This window comes from Salvelinus fontinalis, unplaced genomic scaffold (genome assembly GCF_029448725.1).
Source record: "Salvelinus fontinalis isolate EN_2023a unplaced genomic scaffold, ASM2944872v1 scaffold_0002, whole genome shotgun sequence".
In the NCBI taxonomy this organism is placed as follows: domain Eukaryota; kingdom Metazoa; phylum Chordata; class Actinopteri; order Salmoniformes; family Salmonidae; genus Salvelinus; species Salvelinus fontinalis.
The window spans coordinates 2,438,938-2,458,126 of NW_026600211.1; the positions used below are offsets into that span (position 1 = coordinate 2,438,938).

The 19,189-nt window shown below is 47.0% G+C and overlaps 1 protein-coding gene across 1 annotated transcript in view; it reads left to right on the forward strand.

The window, feature by feature from the left end:
- LOC129841915 (glutamate receptor ionotropic, NMDA 2D) overlaps positions 1-19,189 on the forward strand; it is a 180,956-nt gene that overhangs the window by 48,535 nt on the left and 113,232 nt on the right. The window contains exons 4-6 of the mRNA XM_055910277.1: positions 6,026-6,292; positions 10,201-10,529; positions 13,458-13,572. Of these exons, the coding sequence (XP_055766252.1) occupies positions 6,026-6,292; positions 10,201-10,529; positions 13,458-13,572 (711 nt within the window). The remainder of the gene's footprint in view (positions 1-6,025; positions 6,293-10,200; positions 10,530-13,457; positions 13,573-19,189) is intronic.

The following is a 19,189-nucleotide window of genomic DNA, read 5'->3' on the forward strand; positions in this document are numbered from 1 at the left end:
TTGGTGTTGGGATATAGGGTTGGTGTTGGGGTATAGGGTTGGTGTTGGGGTATAGGGTTGGTGTTGGTGTTGGTATAGGGGTTGGTGTTGGGGTATAGGGTTGGTGTTGGGATATAGGGTTGGTGTTGGGGTATAGGGTTGGTGTTGGGATATAGGGTTGGTGTTGGGGTATAGGGTTGGTGTTGGGGTATAGGGTTGGTGTTGGGGTGTAGGGTTGGTGTTGGGGTATAGGGTTGGTGTTGGGATATAGGGTTGGGTTGGGTTAGGGTTGGGTTGGGGTATAGGATTGGTGTTGGGATATAGGGTTGGTGTTGTTGTATAGGGGTTGGGTTGGGGATAGGGTTGGTGTTGGGATATAGGGTTGGGTTGGGTGGTTTGGGTATAGGGTTGGTGTTGGGGTATAGGGTTGGTGTTGGTGTTGTGTATAGGGTTGGTGTTGGGATATAGGGTTGGTGTTTGGTTGTGTATAGGGGTGGTGTTGGGGTATAGGGTTGGTGTTGGGTATAGGGGTTGGGTTGGGTATAGGGTGGTGTTGGGATATAGGGTTGGTGTTGTTGTAAAGGGGTTGGTGTTGGGGTATAGGGTTGGTGTTGGTGTTGTTGTATAGGGGTTGGTGTTGTTGTATAGGGGTTGGTGTTGTTGTATATGGGTTGGTGTTGGGATATAGGGTTGGTTTTGGTGTTGTTGTATAGGGTTGGTGTTGGGATATAGGGTTGGTGTTGGTGTTGTTGTATAGGGGTTGGTGTTGGGGTATAGGGTTGGTGTTGGTGTATAGGGTTGGTGTTGTGGTATAGGGTTGGTGTAGAGATATAGGGTTGGTGTTGTTGTATAGGGGTTGGTGTTGGGGTATAGGGTTGGTGTTGGGATATAGGGTTGGTGTTGGTGTTGGTGTTTTAGTATGGGGGTTGGTGTTGGGGTATAGGGTTGGTGTTGGGATATAGGGTTGGTGTTGTTGTATAGGGGTTGGTGTTGGGGTATAGGGTTGGTGTTGGGATATAGGGTTGGTGTTGTTGTATAGGGGTTGGTGTTGTGGTATAGGGTTGGTGTTGGGGTGTAGGGTTGGTGTTGGTGTTGTTGTATAGGGGTTGGTGTTGTTGTATAGGGGTTGGTGTTGTTGTATAGGGGTTGGTGTTGGGATATAGGGTTGGTGTTGCTGTTGTTGTATAGGGTTGGTGTTGGGAAATAGGGTTGGTGTTGGTGTTGTTATATAGGGGTTGGTGTTGGGGCATAGGGTTGGTGTATAGGGGTTGGTGTTGTGGTATAGGGTTGGTGTTGGGATATAGGGTTGGTGTTGTTGTATAGGGGTTGGTGTTGGGGTATAGGATTGGTGTTGGGATATAAGGTTGGTGGTGTTGTATAGGGGTTGGTGTTGGGGTATAGGGTTGGTGTTGGTGTTGTTGTATAGGGGTTGGTGTTGAGGTATAGGGGTTGGTGTTGTTGTATAGGGGTTGGTTTTGGGGTATAGGGGTTGGTGTTGGGGTATAGGGTTGGTGTTGGGATATAGGGTTTTTGTTGTTGTATAGGGGTTGGTGTTGGGATATAGGGTTGGTGTTGGGATATAGGGTTGGTGTTGTTGTATAGGGGTTGGTTGTTGGGGTATAGGGTTGGTGTTGGGATATAGGGTTGGTGTTGTTGAATAGGGGTTGGTGTTGGTGTATAGGGTTGGTGTTGGGATATAGGGTTGGTGTTGGTGTTGTTGTATAGGGGTTGGTGTTGGGGTATAGGGTTGGTGTTGGGATATAGGGTTGGTGTTGTTGTATAGAGGTTGGTGTTGGGGTATAGGGTTGGTGTTGGGGTATAGGGTTGGTGTTGTTGTAGTTGGTTGTGTTGGTATAGGGTTGGTGTTGGGGTATAGGGTTGGTGTTGGTGTTGTTGTATAGGGGTTGGTGTTGTTGTATAGGGGTTGGTGTTGGGATATAGGGTTGGTGTTGGTGTTGTTGTATAGGGTTGGTGTTGTGGTATAGGGTTGGTGTTTGGATATAGGGTTGGTGTTGTTGTATAGGGGTTGGTGTTGGGGAATCGGGTTGGTGTTGGGATATAGGGTTGGTGTTGTTGTATAGGGGTTGGTGTTGGGGTATAGGGTTGGTGTTGGGATATAGGGTTGGTGTTGGTGTTGGTGTTGTTGTATAGGGGTTGGTGTTGGGGTATAGGGTTGGTGTTGGTGTATAGGGGTTGGTGTTGGGATATAGGGTTGGTGTTGGGATATAGGGTTGGTGTTGTTGTGTTGAGTTGGTGTTGTGGTATAGGGTTGGTGTTGGGGTATAGGGTTGGTGTTGGTGTATAGGGGTTGGTGTTGTGGTATAGGGTTGGTGTTGGGATATTGGGTTGGTGTTGGTGTTGTTGTATAGGGGTTGGTGTTGGGGTATAGGGTTGTTGTTGGGGAATAGGGGTTGGTGTTGGGATATAGGGTTGGTGTTGTTGTATAGGGGTTGGTGTTGTGGTATAGGGTTGGTGTTGGGATATAGGGTTGGTGTTGGTGTTGTTGTATAGGGCTTGGTGTTGGGGTATAGGGTTGGTGTTGGGGTATAGGGGTTGGTGTTTTGGTACAGGGTTGGTGTTGTGATATAGGGTTGGTGTTGGTGTTTTTGTATAGGGGTTGGTGTTGGGGTATAGGGTTGGTGTTGGTGTTGTTGTATAGGGTTGTTGTTGGGGTATAGGGTTGGTGTTGGGGTATAGGGATTGGTGTTGTTGTATAGGGGTTGGTGTTGTTGTATAGGGGTTGGTGTTGGGATATAGGGTTGGTGTTGGTGTTGTTGTATAGGGTTGTTGTTGGGGTATAGGGTTGGTGTTGGTGTTGTTGTATAGGGTTGTTTTTGGGGTATAGGGTTGGTGTTGGGGTATAGGGGTTGGTGTTGTGGTATAGGTTTGTTGTTGGGGTATAGGGTTGGTGTTGGTGTTGTTGTATAGGTGTTGGTGTTGGGGTATAGGGGTTGGGGTATAATGGTTGGGGTATAGGGGTTGGTGTTGGGGTATAGGGTTGGTGTTGGGATATAGGGTTGGTGTTGGGATATAGGGTTGGTGTTGGGGTATAGGGGTTGGCATTGGGGTACAGGGTTGGGGTATAGGGGTTGGGTTAGGTTGAGGTATAGGGTTGGGATATAGTGTTGGTGTTGGGGTATAAGGGTTGGGTTAGGGTATAGGAGCTGGGGTATAGGGTTGGGGTATAATGGTTGGGGTATAATGGTTGGGGTATAGGGTTGTTGTTGAGGTATAGGGGTTGGGGTATTTTGGTTGGGGTATAGTGGTTGGTGTTGGGGTAAGGGGTTGGGGTATAGATTTGGTGTATAGGGTTTATAATGGTTGGGGTATAGGGTTGGTGTTGAGGTATAGTGGTTGGGGTATAGGGTTGGTGTTGAGGTATAGTGGTTGGGGTATAGGGGTTGGGGTATAGTGGTTGGGGTATAGGGTTGGTGTTGGGGTATAGTGGTTAGGGTATAGGGTTGGTGTTGGGGTATAGTGGTTTGGGTATAGCGTTGGTGTTGGGGTATAGGAGTTGGGGTATAGGGTTGTTGTTGGGGTATAGTGTTTTGGGTATAGTGGTTTGGGTATATTGGTTGGGGTATAGGGTTGGTGTTGGGGTATAGTGGTTGTGGTATAGGGGTTGGGGGATAGTCATTGGGGTATAGGTTGGTGTTGGTGTATAGTGGTTGGGGTATAGGGGTTGGGGTATAGGTGTTGGGGTATAGCGGTTTCGGGTATAGGGGTTGGGGTATAAGGTTGGGGTAAAGTGGTTGGGGTATAGGGGTTGTGGTATACGGGTTGGGGTATAGAGGTTTCGGGTATAAGGGTCGGGGTATAAGATTGGGGTGAAGTGGTTGGTCTATAGGGGTTGTGGTATAGGGGTTGGGGTATAGTATTGATGTTGGGGTATAGGGGTTGGTGTTGGGGACATTGTGCTATAAGAAGCTGAGTCAGACATTGTTGTGTTTGATCTGTAAATGGCACCAAACTAGGCTGCTACTACAGCTGTCCCTCTGATGTGTCACAACTCTGTGTGTGTGTGTGTGTGTGTGTGTGTGTGTGTGTGTGTGTGTGTGTGTGTGTGTGTGTGTGTGTGTGTGTGTGTGTGTGTGTGTGTGTGTGTGTGTGTGTGTGTGTGTGTGTGTGTGTGTGTGTGTGTGTGTGTGTGTGTGTGTGTGTGTGTGTGTGTGTGTGTGTGTGTGGATGGGAGAAAGAGAACACATAGTACAACCCATATTCATGTTGATTTATTTTTCCCTTTTGTACTTTAACTATTAGCACATCGTTATAACACTGTATATAGACATAATATGGCATATGAAATGTCATTATTCATCTGAAACTTTTGTGAGTGTAATGTTTACTGTTCATTTTATATTGTGTTTTCACTTTTGTTTATTTTCTTTTTCACTTGATTTGGCTTGACTTCATTTGTTTCCCATGCCAATAAAGCCCTTTGAATTGAGAGAAAGAGAGGGAGAGAGGGAGGGAGAGAGAGAGAGACAGAGAGAGGGAGAGAGAGAGAGGGAGAAAGAGAGAGACAGAGAGAGAGCGAGCGAGCGAGAGAGAGCGAGAGAGAGGGAGAAAGAGAGAGAAAGAGAGAGAGCGAGAGAGAGAGAGGGGGGGGGGTTACATAATTTACAGTATATGTGTGTAAATTAAAATGTTTCAGACATGCATCCTGCCTAGTAGCTAGAAAAAACAACACCAATACATTTGTTTTTACAAATAACTGTTTTACTTCTGAGGAATGCATTCACACACCTTTGATGAGCTTCCTTTGAAGACCCCCCCCCCCCCCCACACACACACACACACACACACACACACACACTCTCATCTAAATGTAATCCAAATCTGTGGAAAAGACTAGTTCCAGCGGTCATTGGAGACTTCACTCAACAATCATATTCTGTGTTTTAGCCTGCAGTCACCACTGCAGCGGTCCCATGAAAACTTCAACCCCCAGTATGCCTCCTCACCCTTAACACACACAAGATAGTCATGGGAGTTGTAGTTCTTTGTAGAGATGGGCTGCTCTCTTTACCTGCTCTCTAAACTCCGGATAGAAGTTGCCCATAGGAATACAGTGCATTGGGAAAGTATTCAGACCCCTTGAGGTTTTACACATTTTGACACGTTACAGCCTTATTTTAAAATGGATTAAATAGTTTTTTTCCCTCATCGATCTACACACAATACCACATAATGACAGAGCAAGTTTGAGTCACATAGCAAAGGGTCTGAATACTTATGTAAATAAGGTATTTCTGTTTTAAATTTCTTATAAATGTGTAAAATTCTAGAAATCTGTTTTTGTTTTGTCATCATGGAGTATTGTGTGTAGATTGATGAGGCACATTTTTTATTTCATCCATTTTATAAAAAAGCTGGAATGTAACAAAATGTGGAAAATGTGGAAAATGTCAAGGGGTCTGAATATTCCAAAAGGCAGTGTAGATCTAGGATCAGCTTACTGTCTCCAAATCCTTACCTTAAAGACATCCTCCCCTGCTAGATCTGGGTTGATGAATGTTTAGAATTCTTCAGAAATAGTTAATGGGTAAGGGATTGCGATAATATGGCATGTTAACATATTTGCTATTCATATATTAATTGGGATCAATTTACCAGTGAGGCTTATTCTAAACACCTTTGGGCTGCATTCTGCATTCTGAGTTTACCCATAGACACATTTCTACAATATAGGATCAGTTTCCCCAACCCAAATCCTAACCATAATCCTAACCATAATCCTAACCATAATCCTAAACATAATCCTAAACAAATCAGAACCCCAGAAAGCCCTTCATCCTCATTGCTGGATTGTGTTCAGAAGATGTAAAACAGGAGAAAACGTTGTGAAACGGAGGTATTACAGGGGCCCTGTTCAGTGATAAAAAACAGCAACGTGTTGAACTGTTTTGAAGTGGAGAAGGTGCTCTACTGAACGTGACCCTGACCTCCTAGAGGAAAGCTGATGTTGTGCTTCCTGTTTGCCAGCATTTTGTCCCATGTGCCTGCCTCTGTCTATAGAACTTTAAGGTGTGCTCCCCTACTGCAGGAGTCAGGCTCCATCTTCCTCCAGTTCAGCTCATCCACCAGCCTCCAGCTGGAGGTCATCTTCAAAATACTAGAGGAGTACGACTGGACCACCTTCTCAGTGGTGTCCACCCGTCACCATGGCTACCAGGACTTCCTGTCGGTGGTGGACGGCCTGACGGACGGCTCGTTCATCGGCTGGGAGAAGAAGAGCGTGGTCATGCTGAACGTGACGGACGACCCGGGAGGGGCGCGTACGCGCAGACTGCTCAAGGAGAACGAGGCGCAGGTGAGACAGGGGGGAGGGAGGGGGGAGGGAGGTGGAGAAAAGGGGGAGGAAGTGTTACTGAGTGGCCATGAGACTCCATGTGGCTGGCTGGCCGGGTTGGCCGGGTTCCTCCCCCTTCTTCCTCTCTCCCTCTGTCCCTGTGGCTCTCTCTCCTCTCTCTCCTCTATCCCTCTGTTCTTCTCATCACTCCCTCCCTTCATGACTAGCGTGTGCCCTTCCTTTCTCTCTCCCTTCGCTCCTTCATTCTATTTTCCTTTCTCTTCAAAACTGTCTCTCAAGCTGAATCCCTCCCTCCCTCCTTCATTCTCCCTCTCTCCCCTCTCCCCTCTCCCTCTCGCAGCATGTCTCTTTGCCTGTAGACATATTGAACAGTACACTGCTCTCTGTTGGGTTGGTTCAGTCTGGGTCTCAAATGTCTCAGCATGGCCACTGCAGCTCTGTCTCCCTGTGTGTGTGTGTGTGTGTGTGTGTGTGTGTGTGTGTGTGTGTGTGTGTGTGTGTGTGTGTGTGTGTGTGTGTGTGTGTGTGTGTGTGTGTGTGTGTGTGTGTGTGTGTGTGTGTGTGTGTTTGTGTGTGTGTGTGTGTGTGTGTGTGTGTGTGTGTGTGTGTGTGTGTGTGTGTGTGTGTGTGTGTGTGTGTGTGTGTGTGTGTGTGTGTGTGTGTGTGTGTGTGTGTGTTTGTGTGTGTGTGTGTGTGTGTGTGTGTGTGTGTGTGTGTGTGTGTGTGTGTGTATTGGATTCCTTAGGCTCCTCTCGGCTGGTGTCACTGTTAATATAACATAGTGCCCACAGCGGGCTGCCTATGCGCAGTGCATTAACACTAACCTGCCCTTTTTCTCTGCTTCTCTCTCTCCCCTCCCTGATTGCTCTCTATCATCCCTCCTCTGCCTTCCCCTCTCTCTTCAACCACTCTCTCTCATTTTCTCGCTCTCTTTCCCCTCTCTTTCTCGCTCTCCCAGTGATAATCAGTGCTTGTGTCTGTCTGCTCAGTGACAGTGTGTGTTTGCATTAAAGACTCTATCTGCTTTTATCACACTTTTTTCCTTCTTTTCTCTCTCAGTGTGTATTCAACAGTGTGTGGGGCTAACGCAGGTGCACAGGGTCCATTTCCACTTAAATAGCTCTCTCTTTCTCCCCCTCTCTTTCAGCTTCTGCCTCCGCTTATTTGTCTTTATATCCATTTCGCTCTCTCTTCCTCTCCTTTTCTCTCTCTCTCTCTCTCTCTCTCTCTCTCGCTCTCTCTTTCTTTACCTCTCGCTCTCTCCCTATTTCTCTCTCTCGCTCTCTCTCACTCTCTCTCTCCCCCCCCCTCTCTCTTTCTCTCCCTCTCTCTCTATCTCCCTCTCTCTCTTTACCTCTCCCTCCTCTCCAATTCACTGGAGGTTTATTGGCATCCGGGCTGGATTGTTTTGCCAAGCCATTACAGTTCAAAATTCAATGAAGGCACAATTCTCAAAATTCTCAATTCTCTGTCTCCTCCACTCCCTTCCTCCCTGCCTCTCTCTATAACTATTTTTCCTTCCTCTGTCCTTATCTATTCTACCCTATACTAAACCTCCCCTCCCCCTTCTCCCATTCTGCTAGTCCCCCTCTCCCCTTTCTCTCCCTGTATCTGTCAGCATTTCACTTAACCCTGTTTCCCCTATCTCACCCCCTTAAAACCTTCTCCACCCGGTTTCTCCCTTCCTCAGCAATTGTGGCATTGTTGGAGTGATCTACTGTGCTCTCGTCCTCCCTCTCTCCATCCATCCCTCCCTATCGCTCTCTTTCTCTCCTCTCTCTCTCCCTACACCCCTGCTGTTACTATATCTCTTATCTCCCCAGGCCCTGATTTTACCAAAATATGTCTGCCTCTCTTTTTTCTCTCCTCCCCCATCCCCCAACCCTTCCCTCTCTCCCCCATCACTTCCCTCTCTCCCCCACCCCCCATCACTTCTCTCTATCCTCCCCCCTTTTCTCCCACGAGTGACTAATCTGCTTGATACTTCCCTTCTCAATACTGTACTCCATTCTCTCTCTTTCTGTCCCTCCCGCTCTCCCTCTCTCTCCCTCCCTCCCTATCTCCCAAGACTCTGCTGCTTTTAATAACATATGTCAGCGTTTAACCTCTCCCAATCCCCTCAGGTGTGTTTGCTCTTTAGACCCCCTCCCTTCTCTCATTCTCTCCACCCCCCACTGTCATATTGTCTCCCCCCTTCGTCATGCTCAAACTCATTAACATATATGTGTCATCCCCCACTGTCTGTCATTAGTACGCTCATAAACACAGCAGTAACATCAGCTCTTACTTCTTTACTTCCTCTTCCTCTCTTCTCTCTCTCATTCATACTCTTCCTGTCTTCTCCCCCTCCTCCTGTTTTCCCCCTCCTCCTTACTCCTCCTGTCTTCTCCCCCTCCTCCTTACTCCTCCTGTCTTCTCTCCTTAATCCTTACTCTTCCTGTCTTCTCCCCCTCCTCCTTACTCCTCCTGTCTTCTCTCCTTAATCCTTACTCTTCCTTTCTTCTCCCCCTCCTCCTTACTCCTCCTGTCTTCTCTCCTTAATCCTTACTCTTCCTGTCTTCTCCCCCTCCTCCTTACTCCACCTGTCTTCGCTCCTTAATACTTACTCTACCTGTCTTCTCCCCCTCCTCCTTACTCCTCCTGTCTTCTCTCCTTAATCCTTACTCTTCCTGTCTTCTCCCCCTCCTCCTTACTCCTCCTGTCTTCTCTCCTTAATCCTTACTCTTCCTGTCTTCTCCCCCTCCTCCTTACTCCTCCTGTCTTCTCTCCTTAATCCTTACTCTTCCTGTCTTCTCCCCCTCCTCCTTACTCCTCCTGTCTTCTCCCCCTCCTCCTTACTCCTCCTGTCTTCTCCCCCTCCTCCTTATTCCTCCTGTCTTCTCCCCCTCCTCCTTACTCCTCCTGTCTTCTCCCCCTCCTCCTTACTCCTCCTGTCTTCTCTCCTTAATCATTACTCTTCCTGTCTGCTCCCCCTCCTCCTTACTCCTCCTGTCTTCTCCCCTCCTCCTTATTCCTCCTTTCTTCTCCCCCTCCTCCTTACTCCTCCTGTCTTCTCTCCTTAATCCTTACTCTTCCTGTCTTCTCTCCTTAATCCTTACTCTTCCTGTCTTCTCCCCCTCCTCCTTACCCCTCCTGTCTTCTCCCCCTCCTCCTTACCCCTCCTGTCTTCTCTCTCTCCTCCTTACTCTTCCTGTCTTCTCCCCCTCCTCCTTACTCCTCGTGTCTTCTCTCCTTAATCCTTACTCTTCCTGTCTTCTCCCCCTCCTCCTTATTCCTCCTGTCTTCTCCCCCTCCTCCTTACTCCTCCTGCATTCTCCCCCTCCTCCATACTCCTCCTGCCTTCTCTCCCTCCTCCTTACTCCTCCTGCCTTCTCCCTCTCCTCCTTACTCCTACTGCCTTCTCCCCCCCTTACTCCTCCTGCCTTCTCTCCCTCCTGTCCTCCTTCAGCTTCCATCCTTTAACCTTCACCTCACTAGTTAGTATAGCTTTGTCTTTCCCCTGTAGGAGAGTTGTTGCTCCTTCTCTCTCTCTCTCTCTCTCTCTCTCTCTCTCTCTCTCTCTCTCTCTCTCTCTCTCTCTCTCTCTGCCTCCCTCCATATCCCATGGCCCTAATCTCACTACATAACCTGTATATCTCTCCTCTCCTCTTCCCCTCCTCTAGTAACCTCTGTCTCTCCATCTCTCCCTCCCCTTCCCCCTCTCTGTCTCCCTTGACCCTTGGCCTTTACGTATATCACTATTGTACATGTCTGTCTCCCTCTCCTCCCCTGGATTCCACTCCTCCAGGTAGTCTGCTGTACTGCCCCTCTCTCTCAGGCCTTCTGTCTCTCTCTCTCCCCTTACCCCTTATCTCACTATGTACCCATGTATCTCCCCTCTCCTCCTCCCCTGTATTCCCCTCCACCAGGTACGTCTGCTCTACTGTTCCCAGGAGGAGGCCGAGCTGGTGTTTAAAGCAGCCTGGGCCGCAGGTCAGGCTGGACCCTCTCACATGTGGTTCGCTGTGGGGCCAGCCCTGTCCGGCCTTGGCATGGAGGGTCTTCCCAGGGCCCTATTCGCCGTGCGTCCGCAGGGCTGGAAGGACAAGCCCCGCATGAGGATCGCCCGGGGCGTGTCCATACTGACCCACGGAGCGGTGGCACTGCGCCGTGACTATGGGGCCTCTGGAGGGCCAAACTTTGTCACCAACTGCATGACGGAATCCAATCAAACACACAGGGTGCGGGGGAGGATGAGGTGAGGGGGAGGAGGGATGGATGTAGAGGGGAAAAGGGGGAGCATAGGAGGTGGTTGGGGTGAGGGTAAAGAGGACAAGCGCTGCATAGGGCAGCACGTAGCCTAGTGGTTAAGAGCATTGGGCCAATAACCAAAAGCTCACTCGTTCAAATCCCTGAACCAACTAGGTGAAAAATCTGTGCCCTTGAGCAAGGCACTTAAATGTAATTGCTCCTGTAAATCACTCTGGATAAGAGTGTCTGCTAAATGACATAGATTTTTTAAAGAGGATTAGGTATGCAAATAGAAGATACAGCCAAATGGTTCCAAAAGGAGAATATAAAGAACAGGAAAAGCAACTGATGACAGATAGCACCTTACATACTGCTGCCTGCTGTTCACTGGCTGGAACTGCATCCTACCTGGATTCTCTCTGATGATCTATTGTCATATGAGCTAAATACACTGGGATGACATGATGACGCAACGGGCATAAACACTGCCTTGTCTTATTAACAAAATAAGTTGAGAATACGCAAGGCCCCTGGGGATACAGGTGTGTCACTTCAAAGATCCACACTGACCACTCTGATGTCTGGTAATGTGGTCTGCAGACATTTACATGGCCCAGCAGGGGTGTCATGTACCCCAAAAATTGGAGGGGGGCACAAAGTATTAAAGGATGGCTGGGGGGTGGTCCGGAGTGGGGCTAGGCCCCTCGTCCTAAAGTTGGAGAATTTAGAATTTTTCAAATACCTGAAAAAGCTTTTTCCTGCAATCCAGAGCCATAATCATTATGCTTAATTCTATGTAAAATATAAATATATATATATATATACAGTTGAAGTCGGAAGTTTACATACACTTAGGTTGGAGTCATTAAAACAAATTTTTCAACCATTCCACAAATTTCTTGTTAACAAACAATAGTTTTGGCAAGTCGATTAGGATATCTATTTTGTGCATGACACAAGTAATTTTTCCAAAAATTGTTTACAGACATATTATTTCCCTTATAATTCACTGTATCACAATTCCAGTGGGTCAGAAGTGTACATACACTAAGTTGACTGTGCCTTTAAACAGCTTGGGAAATTCCAGAAAATGATGTCATGGCTTTAGAAGTTCTGATAGGCTAATTGACATAATTTGAGTCAATTGGAGGTGTACCTGTGGATGTATTTCAAGGCCTACCTTCAAACTCAGTGCCTCTTTGCTTGACATCATGGGAAAATCAAAAGAAATCAGCCAAGACCTCAGAAAAAAAATTGTAGACCTCCACAAGTCTGGTTCATCCTTGGGAGCAATTTCCAAATGCCTGAAGGTACCACGTTCATCTGTACAAACAATAGTACGGAAGTTTAAACACCATGGGACCACGCAGCCGTTATACCACTCAGGAAGGAGACGCGTTCTGTCTCCTAGAGATGAACGTACTGTGGTGCGAAAAGTGAAAATCAATCCCAGAACAACAGCAAAGGACCTTGTGAAGATGCTGGAGGAAACAGGTACAAAAGTATCTATATCCACAGTAAAACGAGTCCTATATCGACATAACCTGAAAGGCCGGTCAGCAAGGAAGAAGCCACTGCTCAAAAGCCAGACTACGGTTTGCAACTGCACATGGGGACAAAGATCGTACTTTTTGGAGAAATGTCCTCTGGTTTGAAGAAATAAAAATAGAACTGTTTGGCCATAATGACCATAATTATGTTTGGAGGAGAAAGGGGGAGGCTTGCAAGCCGTAGAACACCTTCCCAACCGTGAAGCACGGGGGTGGCAGCATCATGTTGTAGGGGTGCTTTGCTGCAGGAGGGGCTGGTGCACTTCACAAAATAAATGGCATCATGAGGTAGGACAATTAGGTGGATATATTGAAGCAACATCTCAAGACATCAGTCAGGAAGTTAAAGCTTGGTCTCAAATGGGTCTTCCAAAAGGACAATGACCCCAAGCATACTTCCAAAGTTGTGGCAAAATGGCTTAAGGACAACAATGTCAAGGTATTGGAGTGGCCATCACAATGCCCTGACCTCAATCCTATAGAAAAAATGTGGGGGCAGAACTGAAAAAGAGTGTGTGAGCAAGGAGGCCTACCAACCTGACTCAGTTACACCAGCTCTGTCAGGAGGAATGGGCCAAAATTCACCCAACTTATTGTGGGAAGCTTTTGGAAGGCTACCCAAAACGTTTGACCCAAGTTCAACAATTTAAAGGCAATGCTGCCAAATACCAATTGAGTGTATGTAAACTTCTGACCCACTGGGAATGTGATGAAAGAAATAAAAGCTGAAATAAATCATTCTCTCTACTATCATTCTGACATTTCACATTCTTAAAATGAAGTGGTGATCCTAATTGACCTAAGAAAGGGAATTTTTACTAGGACTAAATGTCAGGAATTGTGAAAAGTTGAAATGTATTTGGCTAAGGTGTATGTAAACTTCCGACTTCAACTGTATGTATTTATGCATACAGTATCTAAGCATACTTCTTGACCTGAATGGTGTTTTTTTTAAAGAAACTAAATATGTTTCTATGCATCTTTGCTTAAAATTGAAAGGAATGTGAGGGTTATTCAGTACATTTAGTAACTGCTTGCTTTTCTAAAGTCTATCAACCTTGCCAGCAGGCGTGCCAGATAAGATAGTTAGATAAGCTAGCTTAACTTGATGAACAGCCTGAAATGGCTTATTGGGAGCTAGTTATGAGGTAGGGAACCAATCTGGGCTAGCTAACGCCAATTTCATAAAATGTCTAGGTGGCTAGTAGAATTACAGAGAAAAAACATAAACATTTTTAACTTTCATTTTTTTTTTTACATGAGAAATCTGAGGGGGCAGTTCATCTGTGGCCCAGAAGTCTCACTCACTGCACCGTCTGACTCTCTTTCTCCCTCTCTCCCTCTCTCCCTCCCCCCTTACCCCGCCCCCTGTTTCCCAATGTCAGGTATTTCAGCAACATCACGTTGGGTGGCAGAGACTACTCTTTCGACAGTGACGGATACCTGGCCAACCCCGTCCTAGAAGTAATCTCCTATACACCTGGCAAAGGCTGGGAGGATGTAAGGACCTTACATCACTTCCTGTTATTGTGACTGTGACAGGCATCACTTCCTGTTGTTGTGCTGTGACTGGCATGTCTCCATTTAGGGCCATTTGGTTGCAGATTTGCACATATTATCTTTTCAATTTTGTGTTGTTTTGATGTCCAGGTGATTAGTACAACGGAAAATCATTGAGAGTGTCTTGAACTGGCCAAACCTTGTCAACAAGCACAATATAAACTTAACAGCAAGCAAGGGCAGGTCACAGAGGTTTGTGTTCATGTGAAGTTCACTGTGGTTATCCGTGCCTGAGGTGGGGAAGAGACTGACCGCTGACTGTTTGGCCTCTTTCTTTCTTTCTTCTTGTTGACTTTCTCTTGTCTCTTTGAGTTTTAGCATCTCCTCGCTGACGTTCAATATAGCCAACACGCAAGCGCACACACACACACACACACACACACACACACACACACACACACACACACACACACACACACACACACACACACACACACACACACACACACACACACACACACACACACACACGTTATCCATGGTTGTTATTTTCTTCTAGTTTCAGTTTTCACTGCTTCCTTTATCTGAGCTACTCCTCTCGACAGCTGAACTTCTCCCTTTATTCTCAAACGATGACATCCGATTTCTCCATAAGCACTGTACAATCTCCATACACTAGTTGGCAGTCAGTCTCCCTTTACATCTGTTTGTGTCCTGGTATGCTGCAGTGTGCTGGGATGATGGTCTTTGGTTGGTAAAAACTTAAAACGCAGGCTTTACAGTAGGAGCTGCTCTGGTCTGGTAATTGGGTCGTTGTTTATTCTCATTTAAATGGAGCAGATCCCAGCTCCTGGAGTCTGTCTGTCTGTCTGTCTGTCTGTCTGTCTGTCTGTCTAGCCTCTGTCTGTCTGTCTGTCTGTCTGTCTGTCGGTGCTGCTTGCCTCAGTGCCGGCTAATAAGCAAGTACAGTGGGGCAAAAAAGTATTTAGTCAGCCACCAATTGTGCAAATTCTCCTACTTAAAAAGCTGGGAGAGGCCTGTAATTTTCATCATAGGTACACTTCAACTATGACAGACAAAATGAGAAAAAAAATCCAGAAAATCACATTGTATGATTTTTAATGAATTTATTTGCAAATTATGGTGGAAAATAAGTATTTGTTCACCTACAAACAAGCAAGATTTCTGGCTCTCACAGACCTGTAACTTCATCTCTAAGAGGCTTCTCTGTACTCCACTCGTTACCTGTATTAATGGCACCTTTTTGAACATGTTATCAGTATAAAAGACACCTGTCCACAACCTCAAACAGTCACACTCCAAACTCCACTATGGCCAAGACCAAAGAGTTGTCAACGGACACCAGAAACAAAATTGTAGACCTGCACCAGGCTGGGAAGACTGAATCTGCAATAAGCAGCTTGGTTTGAAGAAAACAACTGTGGGAGCAATTATTAGGAAATGGAAGACATACAAGACCACTGATAATCTCCCTCGATATGGGGCTCCACGCAAGATCTCACCCCGTGGGGTCAAAATGATCATAAGAACGGTGAGCAAAAATCCCAGAACCACTCGGGGGGACCTAGTGAATGACCTGCAGAGAGCTGGGACCAAAATAACAAAGCCTACCCTCAGTAACACACTACGCCACCAGGGACTCAAATCCTGCAGTGCCAGACGTGTCCCCCTGCTTAAGCCAGTACTTGTCCAGGCCCGTCTGAAGTTTGCTAGAGAGCATTTGGATGATCCAGAAGAAGATTGGGAGAATGTCATATGGTCAGATGAAACCAAAATATAACTTTTTGGTAAAAACTCAACTCGTCGTGTTTGGAGGACAAAGAATGCTGAGTTGCATCCAAAGAACACCATACCTACTGTGAAGCATGGGGGTGGAAGCATCATGCTTTGGGGCTGTTTTTCTGCAAAGGGACCAGGACGACTGATCCGTGTAAAGGAAAGAATGAATGGGGCCATGTATCGTGAGATTTTGAGTGAAAACCTCCTTCCATCAGCAAGGGCATTGAAGATGAAACGTGGCTGGGTCTTTCAGCATGACAATGATCCCAAACACACCGCACGGGCAACGAAGGAGTGGCTTCGTAAGAAGCATTTCAAGGTCCTGGAGTGGCCTAGCCAGTCTCCAGATCTCAACCCCATAGAAAATCTTTGGAGGGAGTTGAATGTCCGTGTTGCTCAGCAACAGCCCCAAAACATCACTTCTCTAGAGGAGATCTGCATGGAGGAATGGGCTAAAATACCAGCAACAGTGTGTGAAAGCCTTGTGAAGACTTACAGAAAACGTTTGACCTCTGTCATTGCCAACCAAAGGTATATAACAAAGTATTGAGATAAACTTTTGTTATTGACCAAATACTTATTTTCCATCATAATTTGCAAATAAATTCATTAAAAATCCTACAATGTGATTTCTCATTTTATCTGTCATAGTTGAAGTGTACCTATGATGAAAATTACAGGCCTCTCTCATCTTTTTAAGTGGGAGAACTTGCACAATTGGTGGCTGACTAAATACTTTTTTGCCCAACTGTATGTTCAGTAGGTATTGAGTGTGAGTGTGTAGCACACCTCCACCTATATGAGAGGTGTTAGCCATGGCAGGATTCCATAGGTACATCTAGTCTCAACCTATATTAGAGGTGTTAGCCATGGCAGGATTCCATAGGTACATCTAGCCTCAACCTATATTAGAGGTTTTAGCCATGGCAGGATTCCATAGGTACATCTAGCCTCAACCTATATTAGAGGTGTTAGCCATGGCAGGATTCCATAGGTACATCTAGCCTCAACCTATATTAGAGGTGTTAGCCATGGCAGGATTCCATAGGTACATCTAGCCTCAACCTATATTAGAGGTGTTAGCCATGGCAGGATTCCATAGGTACATCTAGTCTCAACCTATATTAGAGGTGTTACCCATGGCAGGATTCCATAGGTACATCTAGCCTCAACCTATATTAGAGGTGTTAGCCATGGCAGGATTCCATAGGTACATCTAGCCTCAACCTATATTAGAGGAGTTAGCCATGGCAGGATTCCACAGGTACATCTAGCCTCAACGTATATTAGAGGTGTTAGCCATGGCAGGATTCCATAGGTACATCTAGTCTCAACCTATATTAGAGGTGTTAGCCATGGCAGGATTCCATAGGTACATCTTGCCTCAACCTATATTAGAGGTGTTAGCCATGGCAGGATTCCATAGGTACATCTAGCCTCAACCTATATTAGAGGTGTTAGCCATGGCAGGATTCCATAGGTACATCTAGTCTCAACCTATATTAGAGGTGTTAGCCATGGCAGGATTCCATAGGTACATCTAGCTTCCTGCTGCTCAGCAGACAGGAGCTAAATAACAATGTAGTCTACATGTAGTGATGCAAACCTACATCTGTCCTACAGCCTCTCTGTTCTCCTCCCTGGTTGGTTGGTTGGATGGCTGATTGGTTGGTTGGTAGGTTGGGCTTGTTTAAAGGGCAGACAACAGCGTGTTGAGCCGTGGCCTGTGTGGGGTGTTAGAAGGAAAACACCTGAGCAGGACGTGAGAGAACATAAAAGACAACTAGCCTGACATGACACTTACTGCTTTGCCTCATTAGCATCTGGCTCCTGGAGCTAGCGTAGCTGCGCTGTGCCGTGGTGTGTGTGTGTGTGTGTGTGTGTGTGTGTGTGTGTGTGTGTGTGTGTGTGTGTGTGTGTGTGTGTGTGTGTGTGTGTGTGTGTGTGTGTGTGTGTGTGTGTGTGTGTGTGTGTGTAGCCCGCTACATCGCTCCTGACATGTCATGCATATTTTATAAAGCTGTGTTTTGTTCAGAAAGCCCTAATACCAGCCCCTGTCACCTGTTGGAGATGCGCTGTGTGCTTTTTCCTGTTTAATACTGCAGGGTTTTACCGCTGTCACTATCAGTGTAGAGGGAGACGCTCAGAATGCTCTTTGTTAAACACACACACCTTCCATCCCACACATCTACATTCCGCCACACACACACACACACACACACACACACACACACACACACACACACACACACACACACACACACACACACACACACACACACACACACACACACACACACACACACACACACACACACACACACACACACACACACACACACACAGTGGTGGATCTCAGCCTCCTGCTGATTGTAACAGTCCACCAGAGTCCAGTTTCAGCGTGTTGTAACATGCTGACTTCTGCCATTTCCTTTGAAACCCTTTCAATTAGGAGCTCTGCACTGCCCCTCAGTCTTAGAGCAAACCCAGGATAAGACACACACATACACACACACACACAGACACACACACACACACACATACAGACCCACATACAGACCCACACACACACACCCACACACACACACACATATTCCTACATACTGTATACATACACAATTATAGTACGCACACACAGACACACCACACACACATACCACACACATACACACACCACACACATATACACACATACACACCACACAAACACATGCACACAGAACACATACACACATACACACACCACACACATATACACACATACACACCACACCACACAAACACATACACATACACACACCACACATACACACACACACACATACACACACAAAGCGGATAAGACACCTCTATATGCCTATTCTGTACATCCACGCTGTTGGCTCTCACTGAATATTTAATGTTCTCTTTATAATAACTGCACCATTACCTAGCACCCGGGAGGGGAGCGCCCAGCTCCGGCTTAGAACACAGAAACACTGCATTACCTAGCACCCGGGAGGGGAGCGCCCAGCTCCGGCTTAGAACACAGAAACACTGCATTACCTAGCACCCGGGAGGGGAGCGCCCAGCTCCGGCTTAGAACACAGAAACACTGCATTACCTAGCACCCGGGAGGGGAGCGCCCAGCTCCGGCTTAGAACACAGAAACACTGCATTACCCAGCACCCGGGAGGGGAGCGCCCAGCTCCGGCTTAGAACACAGAAACACTGCATTACCCAGCACCCGGGAGGGGAGCGCCCAGCTCCGGCTTAGAACACAGAAACACTGCATTACCCAGCACCCGGGAGGGGAGCGCCCAGCTCCGGCTTAGAACACAGAAACACTGCATTACCCAGCACCCGGGAGGGGAGCGCCCAGCTCCGGCTTAGAACACAGAAACACTGCATTACCCAGCACCCGGGAGGGGAGCGCCCAGCTCCGGCTTAGAACACAGAAACACTGCATTACCCAGCACCCGGGAGGGGAGCGCCCAGCTCCGGCTTAGAACACAGAAACACTGCATTACCTAGCACCCGGGAGGGGAGCGCCCAGCTCCGGCTTAGAACACAGAAACACAGCATTACCCAGCACTAACACTGCTCTCCTCTCCTCTGTGGGAACAACACTGCTTAACATTACCCAGCACTAACACTGCTCTCCTCTCCTCTGTGGGAACAACACTGCTTAACATTACCCAGCACTAACACTGCTCTCCTGTCCTCTGTGGGAACAACACTGCTAAACATTACCCAGCACTAACACTGCTCTCCTGTCCTCTGTGGGAACAACACTGCTAGACATTACCCAGCACTAACACTGCTCTCCTGTCCTCTG